The 14,811-nt window shown below is 52.1% G+C and overlaps 1 protein-coding gene across 1 annotated transcript in view; it reads left to right on the top strand.

Moving 5' to 3' along the window:
* Positions 1-652: 652 nt before the first annotated feature.
* LOC118211024 (plexin-A1-like) overlaps positions 653-14,811 on the top strand; it is a 97,758-nt gene continuing 83,599 nt past the window's right edge. Inside the window, exons 1-4 of the mRNA XM_035387729.1 lie at positions 653-766; positions 3,053-3,176; positions 4,081-4,234; positions 7,801-7,900. Of these exons, the coding sequence (XP_035243620.1) occupies positions 3,162-3,176; positions 4,081-4,234; positions 7,801-7,900 (269 nt within the window). The 5' untranslated portion in view covers positions 653-766; positions 3,053-3,161. The remainder of the gene's footprint in view (positions 767-3,052; positions 3,177-4,080; positions 4,235-7,800; positions 7,901-14,811) is intronic.

Genomic DNA, 14,811 nt, shown 5'->3' with positions numbered 1-14,811 from the left:
CACACACACACAAACTCACACACACACCCACACACACACCCTCCACACACACACCCACACACACACTCACACACACACACACACACACACTCTCCCTCGGCATGCCCGCGGCGCTTCCACAGACCTCAGATCGGTGAGCCCCGGCGGCGTGGGGGGGGCAGGGTCCGGGCGGGTCGCCCTGGGCGGTGCAAGACCCGCCGGCTCCCCTGTCAGTCCGGAACCTTCCGCCTCGCTCACGTAGGGAAGGGGGCAGAGGTACGCTCTCGGCAGACAGGAGAGCAGACACTGGCAGACAAAGCAGAATACCAAACATGGAGAGCGGGTGACTTGGGCGGCGTCTCTGTCACAGCCAGGGGGGGACCTCAGGCCAGGCACAGCTACACACAGGCCGCGTGTGCACATGCAGGCGTGTGGGCTAATGTGCTTTGCAACAGCCCTCAGGGAGCTCCTGTTCTCAGCACTTTTTAAAACTTTTTTACACTTTGTACGGTGTAACATTGTATCTATGAATGTTGAGAAGTGCATTATTCAGTGCGATGCAGTGAACTGACACATACTCTCTCTCTGTCTCTGTCTCTTTTTCTCCCTCCCTCTCTCTCTCTCTCTCCCTCTCTCTCTCCCTCCCTCCCCCTCCCCCCCTCCCTCTCTCTCTGTGTCTGGTACAGGTGAGCCTGGTTCCTGTGGAGAGCTGTGAGCAGTACAGCACCTGTGAGGAGTGTCTGGGCTCCAGAGACCCCCACTGTGGCTGGTGTGTCCTTCACAACATGTGAGTGAGCCCCATGCAGCGTGCGGCGGCCAGGCCGAGCCTGCGCTAGTGTGAGAGAGGTCTGGAGGGTTCTGCCTGGGAGGTGTGGCTAACGAGCTCGGGCAGCAGCCATTGGCTTTCAGGTGACTGGGAGGTGTGGCTAACGAGCACGGGCAGCAGGCATTGGCTTTCAGGTGACTGGGAGGTGTGACCAACGTGCTCTGGCTATAGTCATTGGCCTTCAGGTGACTGGGAGGTGTGGCTAACGAGCACGGGCAGCAGCCATTGCTCTTCAGGTGACTGGGAGGTGTGGCTAATGAGCACGGACAGCAGGCATTGGCTTTCAGGTGACTGGGAGGAGGAGATATGTAACTGTAAAGTTTGATATAACCTCTGGACATGCTCAAGAGTGGTAGTATGGCCTCTAATTTTATTTTCACAGATATCACTAATAATATTATTACTAATATATATTTTCATTCGACTTGTTCTTTTCATTCCAATGAGATTTTTTTAGTCTCTGGTGTACGGGAATACAGGAGAGCAGGAAGGGAGGGGGTTGAGGCGTCCATGAATCGTTAGTGTCTGAGGGGCTCAGTGTGGAGCTGGTTCTGCCACTAGAACGTGTTTGGAAGTGCGGAACGGGCGCGGGTTTCGCTGAGGACGTGGAAGAGCAGGAGCGCGGTGCAGATCGACTCGCGCCGGTCTGACTTCCTGTCGCTGCGGTTTGACCTTCCCTTGCTGCAGCGCTCCTTTCCAGCTCAATGAAATGTCCATTAATAGAGCTGCATGGAGAGGCGCTTGCCTCAGTAGCACGGGCTTCGGCGTTTTAAAGTGGAGCTTCAGTCCAGCGCAGAACAGCACAGCAGCACAGCACAGCTCCCTCAGCGCAGCAGCACAGCACAGCTCCCTCAGCACAGCAGCACAGCACAGCTCCCTCAGCACAGCAGCACAGCACAGCTCCCTCAGCACAGCAGCACAGCACAGCTCCCTCAGCACAGCAGCACAGCACAGCTCCCTCAGCACAGCAGCACAGCACAGCTCCCTCAGCACAGCAGCACAGCACAGCTCCCTCAGCGCAGCAGCACAGCACAGCTCCCTCAGCGCAGCAGCACAGCACAGCTCCCTCAGCACAGCAGCACAGCACAGCAGCACAGCACAGCTCCCTCAGCGCAGCAGCACAGCACAGCTCCCTCAGCACAGCAGCACAGCACAGCAGCACAGCACAGCTCCCTCCCCTGCTTAGCTCATTTCTTTTTTTTTTGAGGTGATAGAATAGCTAACCTTTTTTAACTTTCTTCCTGACTTCGGAGGTGAGAAGTTTAACTCTGAATCGCAATGCAGAGCTCTCACATTTTTGGTTTTAATATTAAAAATGTTGAAAATGTCAAAAGGCTCTTGGTTAAAACTTTAGGTGTTGATTTAACTCTGAAATACTGTGCTTCCAAGAAGAACTGGATCTTCTGTCATAGAGAAATGTGCGCTCTCTGAGTTTATCACCGAACGTTTAGCCGTGTTGGTTTAGACCGGTTTACTCTGAGATGGTGAGCTATGCACAAGCAGCATTAGCATTTTCAGTGCAGTACTCCTGTGTGTTGGGCCCGGAGTCCCGCACGCTCAGCTGATTAAACGCTGTGAGAGCGTGTGCGGTACTCCTGCCTGGGAGGTGAAGTGTCAGCTCTGTGCAAACGCCCCTCCTTCAGGTGGCTGCACTGGAGCCGTTTGATGTGGTTCTGCAGGGAGACAAGGCCTACTGTGAACATGTGCGGTCCGTTCCTAGACCTCACACATCTCCCTCCCTCTCTCTCCCCCTCCCTCTCCCTCTCTCCCTCCCTCCCCCTCCCTCTCTCCCTCCCTCTCCCTCTTTCTCTCTCCCCCCCTCCCTCCCTCTCTCTCTCTCTCCCCCCCTCCCTCCCTCTCTCCCTCCCTCCCCCTCCCTCTCTCCCTCCCTCTCTCCCCCCCTCCCTCCCTCTCTCTCTCTCTCTCTCCCTCCCCCTCTCTCTCTCCCTCCCTCCCTCCCTCTCTCTCTCTCTCTCTCTCTCTCTCCCTCTCTCTCTCTCTCTCTCTCTCTCCCTCTCTCTCTCTCTCTCTCTCTCCCTCTCCCTCTCTCTCTCCCCCCCTCCCTCCCTCCCCCTCTCTCTCTCCCTCTCTCTCTCCCCCTCCCCCCCTCCCTCCCTCCCTCCCTCCCCCTCTCTCTCTCCCTCCCTCCCTCCCTCTCTCTCTCCCCCTCCCCCCCTCCCTCCCTCTCTCCCCCTCCCCCCCCCTCCCTCCCCCCCCCCTCCCTCTCTCTCTCTCTCTCTCTCCCAGATGCTCTCGTAAGGATCGCTGTGAGCGGGCGGGGGAGCTGCAGCGTTTCGCCTCTGACCTGCGCCAGTGCGTCCAGCTCAGCATCCAGCCCAAAAACATCTCCGTCACCATGTCTGAAGTGCAGGTGCGTCACCTCGCCCACACGCCTCCGTTACATCAGTGGCTCATCCCTGTTACATCTGACACTCGCAGTCTGAATCTGTTACATCACTGACTCATCCCTGTTACATCTGACACCTGCAGTCTGAATCTGTTACATCACTGACTCATCCCTGTTACATCTGACACTCGCAGTCTGAATCTGCTACATCACTGACTCATCCCTGTTACTTCTGACACCCGCAGTCTGAATCTGTTACATCACTGACTCATCCCTGTTACATCTGACACATGCAGAATTAATGTTACATCACTGACTCATCCCTGTTACATGTGACACCCGCAGAATAAATCTGTTACATCACTGACTCATCCCTGTTACTTCTGACACCCGCAGTCTGAATCTGTTACATCACTGACTCATCCCTGTTACATTACATGTAATTTATTTGGCTTTTATCCAAAGCGACGTACAATAAGTGCACACTGAAGTACATTGGAACAACTACAAAACACAGGTCCGATAAGGTACAATACTCATTATGTAACAGTTACTCATAGCCATTAAGTTCACACAGTAAGCATAGTCTCGGCCAGAAAGTTATGGTAAGTCCAACTAGGAGACATGACGACGAGCTACAACATCAAGATACCGATACAAGTGCAATATAAGTGCTGGATGCAGGTACATGTGTAACATGAAAGTACTATTGGAACAAAGTAGAAAGATACAAATGATAAGAGTGACACTTGAATCTGACGCATCATTGACTCACCCCTGCTGTCTGTGTCATATCTGTGTTACATTGCTGTTGAAACGCTGTTGTTTCATTTGTCACCTCTCTGACATCTCGAGCGTTAAAGCTCTGCAAGGTGTCTCCGCCTCTGACACGTGTGTCCTCACCGACCATCCCCCCCCCCCCCCCCAGCTGGTGCTGCAGGCGCAGAACGTGCCGGACCTGTCTGCCGGGGTCAACTGCTCCTTCGAGGACTTCACCGAGACCGAGGGCCACATCCAGGGGGGGCTCATCTACTGCCTGTCCCCCGCCACCCGCGACGTCGCCCACATCACCCGCGGCCAAGGTGATCCGTCGGCTCCGCCTGCAGCTACACCCGCAGCTACACCCGCGGCTCCGCCTCCAGCTTCGCACCGAGAATCACCGTGAATGCGCCGCGCGTGCGCGACAGAGTACTTTGCGCTTAGGGAACGGGGGCCGTAAAAATAAAGGTTCCAGATCTGAATATTGGGCAGGAGACTGTGTGCTGTACCCTTGAACCCAGATACTTAACTTAGGATTTTTCAGTAATTGCCTGGCTGCTGCCTACAGTGACATTATGTAAAAGCTGAGCCTTGCCAGTCGCTCTGGATGAAAGTAGTTTGCCAGCGAGCGCATAATGATGATGTTGCGCGCGGCTCTGCGGCCGCGCCTCTCTCTGCCTGTCCCAGCGGCGGTATCGACAGGCTCATCCACTTTGGCAGCCCGCGGAGGCGATGGAAAGAGCTTTCTTGGCTTACCGATTGTCTCCGACCGACCTTGAGCGAAATATTTTGGTCATATCATCGCGGTGGAGCATTATTAATTAAAGGCTACCTCTCTCGCTCCCTCGCTTCCGTTCACCGGCGGGAGGGGGCAGGGCGAAGTCCCGTCGGCATCCTCGGCGGACCTCGGGGGGGAGGGGGGGCGCTGGGGATACGGGGGGTGGGGGGCGTGTTGGGGGGGGGGGGGGGTTCTGTGTGGGGTAGCGTTGCGCAGAGCCCTATGTCTTGCTGATTCTCAGCTCGTAATGGCAGCCCATGGAATGCGTCTGACCCCGAGGGGCGGAGGCCTGGCCAGCTCCTGGGGCTCCTCAGCGCTCCAGCCAATTAGCCGCTGATGAGAGGGCCGGGAGGGAAGATCCCTTATTTGGTTTAATTACCGTGAGGTGCAGTGTATAGATTGCACCTGCAGGTTAATCACTACGATCCAGAGTATAGATCACACCTGTATCGCAGGTTAATCACTACAATCCAGAGTATAGATCACAACCTGTATCGCAGGTTAATCACTACAATCCAGAGTATAGATCACACCTGTATCGCAGGTTAATCGCTACGATCCAGAGTATAGATCACACCTGTATCGCAGGTTAATCACTGCGATCCAGAGCACAGGTAGCACCTGTATCACAGGTTAAATAGTGTACAATCCAGAGTATAGATCACACCTGTATCACAGGTTAATCGCTACGATCCAGAGTATAGATCACACCTGTGTCGCAGGTTAAATAGTGCACAATCCAGAGTGTAGATCACACCTGTATCGCAGGTTAAATAGTGCACAATCCAGAGTGTAGATCACACCTGTACCGCAGGTTAAATAGTGTACAATCCAGAGTATAGATCACACCTGTACCGCAGGTTAAATAGTGTACAATCCAGAGTATAGATCACACCTGTACCGCAGGTTAAATAGTGTACAATCCAGAGTATAGATCACACCTGTACCGCAGGTTAAATAGTGTACAATCCAGAGTATAGATCACACCTGTATCGCAGGTTAAATAGTGTACAATCCAGAGTATAGATCACACCTGTATCGCAGGTTAAATAGTGTACAATCCAGAGTATAGATCACACCTGTATCGCAGGTTAAATAGTGTACAATCCAGAGTATAGATCACACCTGTATCACAGGTTAAATAGTGTACAATCCAGAGTATAGATCACACCTGTGTCACAGGTTAAATAGTGCACAATCCAGAGTGTAGATCACACCTGTATCGCAGGTTAAATAGTGCACAATCCAGAGTATAGATCACACCTGTATCGCAGGTTAAATAGTGTACAATCCAGAGTATAGATCACACCTGTACCGCAGGTTAAATAGTGTACAATCCAGAGTATAGATCACACCTGTACCGCAGGTTAAATAGTGTACAATCCAGAGTATAGATCACACCTATATCGCAGGTTAAATAGTGTACAATCCAGAGTATAGATCACACCTGTATCGCAGGTTAAATAGTGTACAATCCAGAGTATAGATCACACCTGTGTCGCAGGTTAAATAGTGTACAATCCAGAGTATAGATCACACCTGTATCGCAGGTTAAATAGTGTACGATCCAGAGTATAGATCACACCTGTATCGCAGGTTAAATAGTGCACAATCCAGAGTATAGATCACACCTGTATCGCAGGTTAAATAGTGCACAATCCAGAGTATAGATCACACCTGTATCGCAGGTTAAATAGTGTACAATCCAGAGTATAGATCACACCTGTATCGCAGGTTAAATAGTGTACAATCCAGAGTATAGATCACACCTGTATCACAGGTTAAATAGTGTACAATCCAGAGTATAGATCACACCTGTGTCACAGGTTAAATAGTGCACAATCCAGAGTGTAGATCACACCTGTATCGCAGGTTAAATAGTGCACAATCCAGAGTATAGATCACACCTGTATCGCAGGTTAAATAGTGCACAATCCAGAGTATAGATCACACCTGTATCGCAGGTTAAATAGTGCACAATCCAGAGTATAGATCACACCTGTATCGCAGGTTAAATAGTGCACAATCCAGAGTATAGATCACACCTGTATCGCAGGTTAAATAGTGTACAGTCCAGAGTATAGATCACACCTGTATCGCAGGTTAAATAGTGCACAATCCAGAGTATAGATCACACCTGTATCGCAGGTTAAATAGTGTACAATCCAGAGTATAGATCACACCTGTATCGCAGGTTAAATAGTGTACAGTCCAGAGTGTAGATCACACCTGTATCGCAGGTTAAATAGTGCACAATCCAGAGTATAGATCACACCTGTATCGCAGGTTAAATAGTGTACAATCCAGAGTATAGATCACACCTGTATCACAGGTTAAATAGTGCACAATCCAGAGTATAGATCACACCTGTATCGCAGGTTAAATAGTGTACAATCCAGAGTATAGATCACACCTGTATCGCAGGTTAAATAGTGTACAGTCCAGAGTGTAGATCACACCTGTATCGCAGGTTAAATAGTGTACAATCCAGAGTATAGATCACACCTGTATCACAGGTTAAATAGTGTACGATCCAGAGTATAGATCACACCTGTATCACAGGTTAAATAGTGTACGATCCAGAGTGTAGATCACACCTGTATCGCAGGTTAAATAGTGTACAGTCCAGAGTATAGATCACACCTGTGTCATGGATTAATCACTATAAACCCTGGTGTGTGAGTTACACCTGCGCGTTAACCTTTCAGTCTTTCTCTGACTCATTTTGTCACATGTAGCCATGTACGAATACGCCTTAATAGCATTCGTTTTATATTTTCCCAGATGCCAGGGTTTTATTCTTTTATTCTTCTGCAAAAAAATATCTTTTAAGTACTAGGAAGCAGCATGGAGACCTGCATTTAATCGGTATTTGTCCTTAACATTGCCTTATGAATAAGTAGACGCAGTTGTTTTTAATCGCAAACGCAGTGTGGCATGTTCATTTTGATCACTGAACTGAAAAACTAAAACTTTTTTTTATTGGTGAGCACAAGTCGAGGGGAAATGAGTCTGAATCCAAGAACATTTCACATAACAACGACTGCCAATGCTTAACGGCAACCGCCAGTAGAAACCGGTCGAGTGACGCCACCGACTCTCTCTCTCCAGGCGACAAACGTGTGGTGAAGCTCTACCTCAAGTCCAAGGAGACGGGGAAGAAGTTTGCCAGCGTGGACTTCGTCTTCTACAACTGCAGCGTCCACCAGTCGTGAGTAACAATATTTTCATGTTTTTTCTCCCCCCCAAGAGTTCTGTGTCTGTGAGCCCACGCCCCAACCCCTCCTCTCCCCGCCCCTCTTGTTATGAAAGGGGACCGGCTCACATGTGAAGCCTTCTTTGGTTGCTGTCCTCATGTGTGGTCTGTATTGGTCTTTACTCATGCTAGTTAGGAGGCATTCCCACTTCTTACTCACCCTTAGACACAGGAACAGGACTTATTAAATGTGCCAACAGCATTCAGATTAAAAGTAAGTACATATGGGCATGAGGGGAAAAAGTAGCCATAAAAGTCTGTCTGATTGCTTGCGTGTGCATATATATTTATGTCTAGCCTAGGTGCAGAATTTGTAATTCAGGCGGACATATTCTTCATATATATGAGATGGGTAACATAGAGAAAGAAAGTGCTAACGAAGCTTACTTTGGTCCCAGGAATTCTGGGTAGGACGAGGAATGCTAGAGGAACTGAACTGAAACGCTTACGCATGAATATTCTGAGCGAAAGGGAAAGATCTCTTTTGGGCAATGCCATCACCATCCGTTTTTGGTATCTTTATTGCGAGTCGGTGTAATACTCTTTTGCTCGGACAGCTGTTTAAAGGGCGATTAAGTTTGGGATTCCTACATGGTGCGTGAAATTGACCTTCGCCGCGTATTAAAACAGTGCTCCGCTGAAAGTTTAATCATTGATATGGGGCTCTACAAGTGGCGGTAATTTCCGCTAACTTTCTAAAGTACTGTAAAAGTCTTAATGGCTAAGTTGTTCGGCTGCCCGGTGCACATCGGCTCTGGCACCTGCTCTCTCTCTCTCTTCCCCTCCCCCTCCCTCTCCCTCTCTCTCTCTCTCTTTCTTCCCCTCCCTCTCCATCTCTCTCTCTCTTTCTTCCCCTCCCTCCCTCTCCCTCCCTCTCTCTCTCTCTCTCTCTCTCTCTCTCTCTCTCTCTCCCTCTCTCTCTCTCTCCCTCTCTCTCCCTCTCTCTCCCTCTCTCCCTCTCTCTCTCTCTCTCTCTCTCTCTCCCTCTCCCTCTCCCTCTCCCTCTCTCTCTCTCTCTCTCTCCCTCTCTCTCTCTCTCCTACCCCTCTCCCTCTCCCTCTCTCCCTCTCCCTCTCCCCCTCTCTCTCTCTCAAATTCAAATTCAAAATGCTTTATTGGCATGAAATACACTTGTACTTATTGCCAAAGCGTACACATAGAAACAGGAATAGGAAACATTAAATACAAACAACAATGCAATCAACAGTGTGGCAATGGCCATAACGAGTAGGCTATACAACAACAACAATAACAATAAAAAAATAATAATAATTGTGATTATAATAGTAATAATAATAATAATGTAGAAGAAAAAAAAAAAAAAAAAAAAAAAAAAAAAAAAAAGGGATAGAAATTAATAAATAATTAAAATAAATATATTTGTGGTGGTCAACCAGTGACTCTCTCTCTCTCTCTCTCCCTCTCTCTCTCTCTCTCTCTCCCTCGCTCGCTCTCTCTCTCTCTCTCTCTCCCCCCTCTCTGTCTCTCTCCCTCTCTCTCTCTCTCTCTCTCTCTCTCTCTGATGGAACGCGGTGGTCTTTGGCCCCACATCAGCGAGGACGCGCTGGCACGGAGCCCCGCGCGTCATAAACCACCCCTCCTTCCCTCCGCGTTCCGCCGGGGTCCGGTCATCACGTGACCGTGGCCGACGGCATTCATTGGTCCGCTCGAGGCTCCAAATGGATGTGTGCGATGTGGTTCCTTGGATGTGTTACGCGGGCGAGCGTGTTCACGGGGACATATATCCTAACGTGTGCGGTGTTCGTGCGGTGTGTGTGTTCGGTGTGTGTGCGGTGTGTCTGCAGTCTGTGTGTGGTGTGTGTGTGCGGTGTGTGTGCGGTAAACGCTGAGCTGTGATTGCATCCGGCGAGCTGTGCTGATGAATAGAGCGCTAGCCCGTATGATAAATGCTGCGTGCGGGAGGGCCTGTGTGGGGTCCTGTGAACTGTCTGTGTATCCTTTCTAAACAGTGGCACTGCATTGTTGAGTGCGTATGGACTAGTGATGAGCTGACAGGTATAATCACGAACTAACAGGAATTAAAATACTTCATACAAGTTGTGGTTTCATGAATATGGATAAAGGGACTTTGAACTGGATTTTTCTGTCACCCATGAGTGTGTGACTTCAGTGATTTTACCTGAATGAGTGTGTGATTTGACCTGAATAACAGTTTGATTTGACCTGAAAGAACATTTGATTTGACCTGAATGGGTGCTTGATTTGTTCTGAAAGAGCGTTTTATTTGGCTGGAATGAGTGTGTGACTCACCTTTCAGGCCTGTGCTCTGACATGTGAACCCTCAGCAGCACCTGCTCTCCCCCCCCCCCCCCCCCCCCCCCCGCCCCTTTCCCTTTCCTGTTTCCGAGAACCCCTCATAGTCAGGTCAGCATCCCATGGGATCCCCAAACTGAGAAGGGAAGTGATGTCACGCTTTTTTTGCACCAGCTAGGATAGCGCCCCCGTGTCTCACACAACAGCTGTCTCCAGCGCTGCTCAGTCGCTATCGACATGGGGCCACCCCAACCTGAAAACCCTGGCGCCCCCCAAAGAGACCCTCTCTTCCCCTGTAGCCACCGAACCTGCCCTGGCCTTCAGCCCCGCCCCGCGGGGTGCGCTAACCGGCGTGGTAAACGGCGGGTGTACTGTGAGGTCCGTGCTTGCGTACTGTACGCGCGCGTAAACAGGAAGTGGCCGCTGAAGCGTCTGAGCCGCTCGGCGCTGGGAGAGCTCGTGTGGCAGCCCGTGAGCTCCGGCTCCTAATGTCATTTCCTAAATTACTCTGCGCTGTCCCGAAGTCAGAGCCGTCCTCGGCCAGATGAAGATAACTTCATTTGAGCCCAGTGAGTTATGGCGTGTAGTCCGGAGTGCTCCTACCACTCGCTGCGCAGGGCGTGTGTGTGTGTGTGTGTGTGTGTGTGTGTGTCATACCATTCAGTCTAGAGTACTCTTATCGCTGTGTGTGCGGGTGTGTGTGTGTGTGTGTGTCATACCCTTCAGTCTAGAGTACTTTTATTGCTGTGTGTGTGTGTGTGTGTGTGTGTGTGTGTCATACCCTTCAGTCTAGAGTACTTTTATTGCTGTGTGTGTGTGTGTGTGTGTGTGTGTGTCATACCCTTCAGTCTAGTGTACTCTTGTCGCTGTGTGTGCGGGGGTGTGTGTGTGTGTCATACTCTTCGGTCTAGTGTACTCTTGTCGCTGTGTGTGTGGATGTCTGTGTGTGTGTGTGTGTGTGTGTGTGTGTGTGTTTGTGTCATACCCTTCAGTCTAGAGTACTCTCATTGCTGTGTGTGCGGGTGTGTACGTGCGTGTGTGTGTGCCTGTTCCTACTGTGTTGTGTTTGTGTTTATCCTTAATGAAGACTATTATTACTGTTTAATGAAGACTTTTTAACCAGTGTGGTTACAGTGCTGCCTGGATGTTCTGGTACACATAGAGGCACAGCATCTCCCACATACTCTCTTTGGATGTATTAATCTTGTCGTACGATGTTTTATTTGAATAATGTGTTTGCATAATCAGTTCACGATGCTTTTCGCACGGAGGGCACTATTTTTACGATTATTTTAATGCATTTCAGTGTTACGTTCCGTCGGACTCATTACGACCCCGTCTTCCGCCTGGCGTGTGCCTGAATACCGCACTCTCGCGTGTGCGGTGCCGAGCCTGTGCTCTGGATGGCGCTGAGACTGGGGGCAGTTCCACCACGCGCTTCATGTTTTTGTGTATTTATTTTGCCCCCCGGGGCGTGTCAGCAACCCTAGATGCACTGGCAGTGGGCTCAGGTTCGTCTGGGAGACTGTCTGCAGCCCTACACCTTACACCCTCTCAGAAGAGGGAAAGAGGCTTGGTATACACAGAGCCACGCTGTGCTCCACATATCCTCCGCACACCCCCCACCCCCTCCCCCGATTATTTATTCAGCTGATTATGTCTTGCCCTACACTTTAAAATGGCATAAATTTGCATAGCAACATTAATCTAATTAACAATCGTACTCCTCCATTTATAGTGGGGGAATAAGGGAGAAATTGAAACAGAAAATCACTTGGAGCTATGATTATGGCTTAATTAAATATTTCCATGCTTCCCCCCCTTTGCTGATTTGTCAGTGTCTGTGTGCGTCTGTGTGTGCGTATGTATGGGAGTGTGCGTGTGTGTGTGTCTGCATGGGAGTGTGCGTCTGTGTGTGTGTGCGTTTGTGCGTGCATTTGTGTGCGTGTTTATGCATATGTGTGCATGTGTATGTGTGCATGTGTTTGCGTGTGGGTGTGTGTGTGTGTGTGTGTGTGTGTCTCTGTGCGTGCCTGTGTGTGTACACTGTCCTGCTATACTGCCGTTTGTTGCCTGAATGTAGCTCCCCGTGTTCAGGTGAAGTGGGTTTTCTTAGTGTTGAGTGGGTCCTGATTTGTTGAGAGGTTTAATATGTTTAAGGGTCAGTAATCTGTACACTGCAGTTCCCCACCGGTAGCCTTTCTGAAACGGAGAGAGGGTTCGGGGTGAGTTTAGAGAGCGTTCAGAGGGGGCGGAGAGACAAAAGGCCCGGAATGCGGGGCAGAGGTGTGGAGGAATGTGCGGAGTGGCATTAAAGCCGCAGCTCTGCCCCCCCCCCCCCCCTCCTTCCCCTCCCTCGCTGTTCCCCGAAACAAGGCAGAGAGCCTTTGATGTGGGGCTGGGAGAACAGGCCGTTTCACAGATCCAGCACATTGCTTTCTGACCGCGGTCGTCAGGTCAACGGCCGCCCCCGTCGCCCCCGTCGACGCTGCGAAACCCGCCCGTGCAGCAGCTGGACGGAGGCCCCCCCCCCCCCCCCCCGTTGCGCCCCGCGTGACCTCACAGTGGAAACGCGTGCCAGTCCCCAGTGTGTGCCAAGCGGGGGTGATAAAGAGGCTTCTCTTCGGAGGGGTCCTGACCCCCCGCGCTCGAACGTGCCCGTGTGCGTAGCAACCGCCGAAAACTTCAAACGGCTGGGAAAACGGGGGGGGAGAAACCCCGAGCGTGCCCACAATGGCCCGTCTGAGGGCGGGGGGTGAGCGCGGGGCAGGGGGGAGGGAGGGCGGAGAGAGAGCCAGCGGAACGGAAGCGGCGGCGCGTTGCGGCGCGGTGATGCCGCTGGCGTTCGGAGGTCACAGCCTCGCCTGCCGCACAATCACAATTTTAATATGAAAGGATTCAATTAAAGCCGTCCTCGGGGGGAATGAAAGGGCCCATTATGGGGTGGGGGGGGGTTGGGGGGTTGAGGGGGTGGGTTTCTGGGCGCTGGCGAGCGGCAGTACCGCCCCGCGGAAGCCGGGGGGGTGGGGGGTCCCCCGGTTTTGATTTTCGACAGGCCGCTAGGCGCTCCGATGCTCGCTCCAGGGGGTTTCTCTTTGTCCGTCGCCGCGGAGATCGCCGGTGTGCTCGCGGGCTGTTAGGGTGTGGTGTTTGCAGCTAGCCAGCAGGGTAAGGGTGCGGTGTTTGCAGCTAGCCGGCAGGGTAAGGGTGCGGTGTTTGCAGGAAGCCGGCAGGGTAAGGGTGCGGTGTTTGCAGCTAGCCAGCAGGGTAAGGGTGCGGTGTTTGCAGCTAGCCGGCAGGGTAAGGGTGCGGTGTTTGCAGCTAGCCGGCAGGGTAAGGGTGCGGTGTTTGCAGCTAGCCGGCAGGGTCAGGGTGCGGTGTTTGCAGCTAGCCAGCAGGGTAAGGGTGCGGTGTTTGCAGCTAGCCAGCAGGGTAAGGGTGTGGTGTTTGCAGCTAGCCGGCAGGGTAAGGGTGCGGTGTTTGCAGCTAGCCAGCAGGGTAAGGGTGCGGTGTTTGCAGCTAGCCAGCAGGGTAAGGGTGTGGTGTTTGCAGCTAGCCGGCAGGGTAAGGGTGCGGTGTTTGCAGCTAGCCGGCAGGGTAAGGGTGCGGTGTTTGCTGCTAGCCGGCAGGGTAAGGGTGCGGTGTTTGCAGCTAGCCGGCAGGGTAAGGGTGCAGTGTTTGCAGCTAGCCAGCAGGGTAAGGGTGCGGTGTTTGCAGCTAGCCGGCAGGGTAAGGGTGCGGCGTTTGCAGCTAGCCAGCAGGGTAAGGGTGCGGTGTTTGCAGCTAGCCGGCAGGGTAAGGGTGCGGTGTTTGCAGCTAGCCGGCAGGGTAAGGGTGCGGTGTTTGCAGCTAGCCAGCAGGGTAAGGGTGCGGTGTTTGCAGCTAGCCGGCAGGGTAAGGGTGCGGTGTTTGCAGCTAGCCGGCAGGGTAAGGGTGCGGCGTTTGCAGCTAGCCGGCAGGGTGAGGGTGCGGTGTTTGCAGCTAGCCGGCAGGGTAAGGGTGCGGTGTTTGCAGCTAGCCAGCAGGGTAAGGGTGCGGTGTTTGCAGCTAGCCGGCAGGGTAAGGGTGCGGTGTTTGCAGCTAGCCGGCAGGGTAAGGGTGCGGCGTTTGCAGCTAGCCGGCAGGGTGAGGGTGCGGCGTTTGCAGCTAGCCGGCAGGGTGAGGGTGCGGTGTTTGCAGCTAGCCGGCAGGGTGAGGGCGGGGCTAGCTGCGCGCTGTTAGCCGATGCAGCGCCGTCGCCCCCCCCCCCGCGCCGTGTTTCCGTCCAGCGCGTACTCCGGTGTCTGCTGGAACCTCCCTTTCCCAGGGGCGGGGTTAAGCACAGGGCAGGTGCTGCGATTCGCTGACAAATCCAGACACGGTCGGCTGGACGTATCGAGAAGTCGGGCTAAAACATTCAGAGGTAGTGAGCTCTACTCGGTGTGCGCACTTGCCAAGTCCCGCAGGGAACCCAAAATTGTAAAAAAAAAAAAAAAAAAAAGAAATGTTTAAATAAAAACTAGAAAGCTAGAAATAAGGAGAGTATTATGGGATGTGTGCTTTATGGGCCAGAGCATGCTCAGTGTGCGGTACTTGGGGCTTGTATTGACAAA

This window comes from Anguilla anguilla, chromosome 13, assembly GCF_013347855.1.
Source record: "Anguilla anguilla isolate fAngAng1 chromosome 13, fAngAng1.pri, whole genome shotgun sequence".
Lineage (NCBI taxonomy): Eukaryota > Metazoa > Chordata > Actinopteri > Anguilliformes > Anguillidae > Anguilla > Anguilla anguilla.
Note: the sequence above shows the minus strand (reverse complement) of the source record. Positions and strands in the feature narration are given on the sequence as shown.